This window comes from Phanerochaete carnosa, assembly GCF_000300595.1.
Source record: "Phanerochaete carnosa HHB-10118-sp unplaced genomic scaffold PHACAscaffold_14, whole genome shotgun sequence".
NCBI classification, from domain to species: domain Eukaryota; kingdom Fungi; phylum Basidiomycota; class Agaricomycetes; order Polyporales; family Phanerochaetaceae; genus Phanerochaete; species Phanerochaete carnosa.
The window spans coordinates 151,132-156,338 of NW_006767641.1; the positions used below are offsets into that span (position 1 = coordinate 151,132).

General features: G+C 51.9%; 3 protein-coding genes across 3 annotated transcripts; all 3 read right to left on the reverse strand.

Moving 5' to 3' along the window:
• Nucleotides 1–287: 287 nt before the first annotated feature.
• Nucleotides 288–1,307, reverse strand: PHACADRAFT_106891 (uncharacterized protein; the record flags this gene model as incomplete). Its single annotated transcript, XM_007401951.1, has 1 exon — nt 288–1,307. A coding segment is annotated over one exon (1,020 nt), but the record flags the coding sequence as incomplete, so codon positions are not given.
• Nucleotides 1,308–1,359: 52 nt separating this feature from the next.
• PHACADRAFT_33457 (uncharacterized protein) lies at nt 1,360–1,731 on the reverse strand (the record flags this gene model as incomplete). The annotated part of the gene is made up of 1 exon (XM_007401909.1): nt 1,360–1,731. The coding sequence occupies one exon, from the start codon at nt 1,729–1,731 to the stop codon at nt 1,360–1,362; it is 372 nt and encodes a 123-aa protein (XP_007401971.1).
• A 1,429-nt stretch (nt 1,732–3,160) lies between these two features.
• Nucleotides 3,161–4,838, reverse strand: PHACADRAFT_33458 (uncharacterized protein; the record flags this gene model as incomplete). Its single annotated transcript, XM_007401910.1, has 2 exons — nt 3,161–4,370; nt 4,432–4,838. The coding sequence occupies 2 exons, from the start codon at nt 4,836–4,838 to the stop codon at nt 3,161–3,163; spliced, it is 1,617 nt and encodes a 538-aa protein (XP_007401972.1).
• Between the last annotated feature and the right edge of the window lie 369 nt (nt 4,839–5,207).

A 5,207-nucleotide genomic window follows, 5' to 3' on the forward strand; every position in this document is an offset into this window, starting at 1 on the left:
CCACCAAGTTCTCACCTCATCGTCTCGGCCAGATTTTCTCGTCTTCGGCATCCCAGTAGGCCGCGGCGGCACAATTGCTTTGTCCCAGCGCTGCTCTCCTGGACGGAATATGAGAGAGTTCTTGATCCATACACTTATTGCACCAAGACCTAGCACAGGTCCCATGGCGCGCAGCTCGGGTTTGGCTTTCTCCAGCGACAAAAAAACATATCGTAGTGCGGCGAGTCTCCAGTAGCGGAACATCCTGACGCTGTTTTAATAAAGAGAACACCTGGTGAACGCTGAACTTACCACCAATCAATAGGGTCAAATCCAACAATTGAAGACTCGATCAGCTCTTGGGTAACGTCTCTCAACATGTGAGATGTTGGGGAACCTGGAAAAACTGCTGCCCGAAGCTCCAGTCTTGCGGAGCCCTCTTGTTTGACTTCGGCTTCATGACCAGCGCAGGTGTCGTAGAGTACACCAAGTGACTCAACATCTGATAAGAATGACTTCAAGCGGTGGGGTAGAAGGTCCTGGGCTCTGTGTCGGCGAAATTGGCCTGGATGAATCTGATATGTCGCACACTTGTCTGTTGTGTAAACGTTGACATATTTTACATGGTCGTCGGCACCAAGTGTGGGTACCTCGACGCGGAATCCGGACAGGTCATAGAGCAGAGAACAGACATCCTTCTTGAAATGTCTTCCCTCGATGGTCTGCGAAATTTCCTCCACTGATGGGGTTGGCAGAGCATACTCCAGTACCTTTTGATGACTGTCAGTACGCCATTGCAGCGCTAGGCCCGGTGCATGGATCTCCACTCCAACATCAATGTACCACTGGGACATGGGGATTTGAAGCATCTGGCCCGTCTCGAATGTTGCGAAGGCATCGTCGAAAGCGTCGTCACAGTCTTGTGGGTTGGCTGCGCTGTGCATGGTTCTCCCCTTGATTCCTCGTAGTTCGTGCACGAAGAAGCTGTCGCGGAAGACCGGGTGGTTGTTCAAGTTGGTGTGGAGAGTTGTTGCAAAGTCGTGCAACTTGCGGTGAGGTATGTCCCGGGTCGTGAAGTGGAACTGTTTTCGCATATCCCGCATGGACATTAGACATGCTTCATAATTAACGGGCCAATGAGCGATGGACTTTGGCTCAACAGCTACAACCGTTGGCCTGATGCAGGAGTCATATAGGAGAGCCATTTCCTCTTTGCTGACGCGAGGAATGCCTTCTGGCTTGTACATATGAGGGAAGAAAATCATCGTCTTCTGCCGATGACCGGCGGTGCCTAGGCATACGTTTGGAATTCGATGAAGGTCAATCTGGCGCGAATGGTCCCAGTGCTGGTGTTAACGCGTTATATAAACGTTTTCCAATCTACGTCTGATCACTTACAGCCAATCGAATTGTTTTCTTCAGATGATTTGACTTTAGTAGGCTGTCTCTGAAGTTTGCCGCTGGGTAAACCGCCAACGAGGTCCGCAAGGGGATGTTTGTGGTGATTCCGATAATGGAGTCGAAGTCTCTGGTAACCGCGATGTTGTCGATATCGGCAGGGGACACGCAGTCCTTGAAGACGTTTATATTCAGACGTCTTTCTCCCGCGGCCGTCTTTTTACGTCCTGCCAGCACAAGCCTGACAAAATCGGGGACTGTGAGGCGTCCTGTCAACGTTTCCTTGGCGAGCTCCACAAATTCCTGCATAGATAACGTTTCCGTCGGTAACTGCTCGTCAGGATATGGCGGCATGGTGAGTGGTGAGTCGTTGGCCGCCTTCAGGGTGTCGGATACTGTATATATCTGCAAGACACAGCGCCTTTGTGGCTGACGGTTTGGCTGATTTGCAAATTTTGACCGTACAGCTTCATGATAGTCCCCACCTGATACCACATGCACAGTTGCACAGATCTTAGGTGGGCTCGGGGCAGCCGCCAGTGGCGGCTTGACGCTGCTGTCACCAACGTTAACTTTATTCGCGGATCGCGCTACGGGAGGGTGCGGTCGCCACCGGCGACCATGGGCAAGAGCGAGCATCTAAAGTAATACTGCTTTCGACTCACTAGCACTGGCCGCTAGTGATGTGCGGGCCCGGCTTGGGCTCAAAGCCCGGGCTTGCCAAGCTTAGGACAAGTACTTATATGCTACGAAAGTGAGCATATTTGTATGTGATAGGCTGCTATTGCATGTACCCACCGTACTGCAGCCTCCAGTGGGCATGCAATCGTGCTACAAGCCATGTTAGGACAAGGTTCGCGAAGGGGCGCCTACGGCGAATGCCAGGCGGTGGCGCACAATCGCGCCTAGCCACACTAGCAGGGACCGCCCAGTCTGGTAAGTCAACGTTTTGTCTCGTATGTGTATATAAAGTCGTTCTTACCTTGTTTTGAACCCAGGGAACGGCAACACATTTGGTGCAACCCAAGCCTGGGCTTTCGGGCCGGGTTGGGCTTGACTACGCTCCGAGCCCGGCCTTGAGCCCGCTGCCAGACTTGGCTCGGGTCAGGCTTTTTGGGCCGGGCTTGGCGGGCTTGCGGGCCCGACCCGCACATGACTACTGGCCGCCACTGGCGACCACTTCGATGAATTGCTGTTGCCGTGCGCGGGTCCAGCGCATGGGAGGCGTAACCGGAGAAATATGTTAACGTGCTCCATCGTCACTGTCGAGCAATTTCTGTTCGCATGCAGGGGAGCCGCCGCTGGCGGGCAGGTTTAGTTCACGTCTGCACGCCTCTATATAACAACTGTCATAACAACAGTCATAACGATGTGAACAATAATTCAACAACACCATTTTATGTAAAACGAGCGAGAACTCAAAAACATTAGCACGATATCAAATAATGCTGACCAGCTTAGCGGCACACGAGGGCCGCCGCTGGCGGGCAGGTTTAACTTGTCTTCGAGTACGCATTTCTACGCACAGTTGTAGTGCCCGTCATAATCACAAACTATCACCACCACCGCAACGCAAATGATACTATAAAATCGACCAATACCCTATACGGCAACATCGGCAAGATATAGCAATCCAAATTTGGCACATGTTTTGTAATTTCAAATCATATCTACCAACGGCTAGCTGTTTTCGTGGTACAAGCACACGTGTGCTCTATCCAAGTAGTCAGTACTGGCGCTCGTACTGTCTGATCGCACCTGTCTGATCGCACCTACCTGATCATCATCTGAGACTGAACCTCTTCATGGTCTCCGGTCCCTTGACATATTGTGGATTTGCCGCAATGAAAGGGCTGGATTCAATTTTTTCTTCTGGAAGCGCTATACACCCTGCCATGGGTTCTTTTCTCGTTGCCCACATCGCTCCTTTCTCCGTTCGAGGCAGCCAGAGAAACTGGGATACCTCGTTCCTCATCAGCATGACGACGAGAGAGGCGTTGTCATCGTTGAGTCGATTAAGCAACGTTGTCCAAGCTTTGAAGTAAGTGCAGGCAGGGTAGGCGGTGGTACTGGCCGAGGCCATATGAGCTTTCCCAGGTAGCAGATTTTCGACGACAGTATCCCAGACCGTCTCCGAGCAATGAAGAACTCGAGCAGATATGAAAGGTAGGTCGAAGTGGAAGTATAGCTCTGGAGAGACGGCTGTGATCTCAGCGAGTCCCAAGGTGGTATAGGCGCCTCCTCCTCCTCGTCTGTTCGGCGATTTGTTCATAATGTCATGCGCAAGTTGGCGGTACATTCGATTGAGTACCTCGACAAGACTGCCCTTTAACATGTCGTCGTCCTTGTCGTATCTGGAGACAGGCACTCCGCGAGTGTCCCGACCTCTGCGCGTTGCCGGCTGTGTGAGTTGAATGTCGAGCTCTGCAATATTGTCGAACGTCAACTCTGCACCTAGGGGCCTTTTCGACACCGCGTCAGCGAGAAGAGTGTCCTTTCCTTTGTGTAAGCGACGGTTGGTTCGATAGTTGAGCCTGACCAGTTTAGTTCGATGGGAACCGAGGTGGAATTGTCGACGCAAGTGGCTTGCCGACTCTTGCCGATATATGACGATAAGCAGCTCTTCACTCAGTTTGATCCTCTTCGGGACTCGATAGAACCACGCATTCGGTTGGTCTCCGATAGAATTCTGGATAACGTCCGCAACGAAGTAGGCCCCTCGCTCTTCGATCCATGGTTTGGAGTTGCCTGCATTGTACCCCATTTCAGCCTGGTTCGCGTTCGACGCAGTAGGAACAAATTGATATGCGACTTGGTCCAACAGTTCGCACATCTCTTTGCTCTCTAGCTGAGGGATGACACAGCTGTTGAGGATGCTGGTGCAAACAGCACCCAGAGCTAGTGATTCTTCCCAGATGCAAACATCCGGCGGAGCGTCGGACAGCCTTTTCATCACTGCCCGCACAGCGCTGATACGGAGAGCACGGAATTCCCTAAGAGGTAAACGGAATGTAACTCTAAAGTAGCACTTGTGCAATATGAAGAGTTGCTTACCACCAGGCTTTGCGTGGCAATTGATACAGCAATAGATCTTGCTGAGGAAACACTGCTAGCGCATCTTGCAGGTGAATGAGCTTGATGTGAAGTGCTAGAGTTGCTGAGGCATCTCCAGAAGCTTGAGAAGCAAGTTTGAAGCACTGAGACTGAGCTGCTAATGTGGCTCCAAAAAGTTTTGGCATGCGCTGCGGAAATGTATCTTCTGGCCTGAACACTTTCCAGCCAGGGAGTTTTGCTGTTTCAGCCTCAGTGTGGGTCTTGAATTCGATGCGCAAGATCCCATCCTCCCCGGGTGACATGTCAAGGGTAGTGTCTTCCAGCGCATAGGTGAAAGCTCCCGACGTCGATTTCTTCTTTTGAGAGAGCTCGGCCTTCATTGAACCGTCCATGCGAGGCAAGAACATGTCGATACAGTGTTCGAGTGCTTGCGGCTGCCATAACAACGCTTGATTGTCCTTGCGAAAAGTGACTGAAACTCTTCCTACCCAGCCCTCAAAATCTTCATTTGTTATCAGCATCTCCAAAGGTTCGGTGGCTTTGTTCGACTCGTACTCTCTGGTGGCCTCGCTGTTATGAGGACTAGTAGGGGTCGGCAGGGGTCGAATTAGATGCTGCTCCATCCACAAGTGCTCATTAGCACCGGTGTGAGAGAGTACGCGCTCTGGGCGGATATTGTGCACCGACTCACTTGCCCGGATGCTGTACACATGCATCCACAAGAACGCACACGCTCTGGGCGGACACTATGAACCGACTCGCCACAGCGCTGTGGT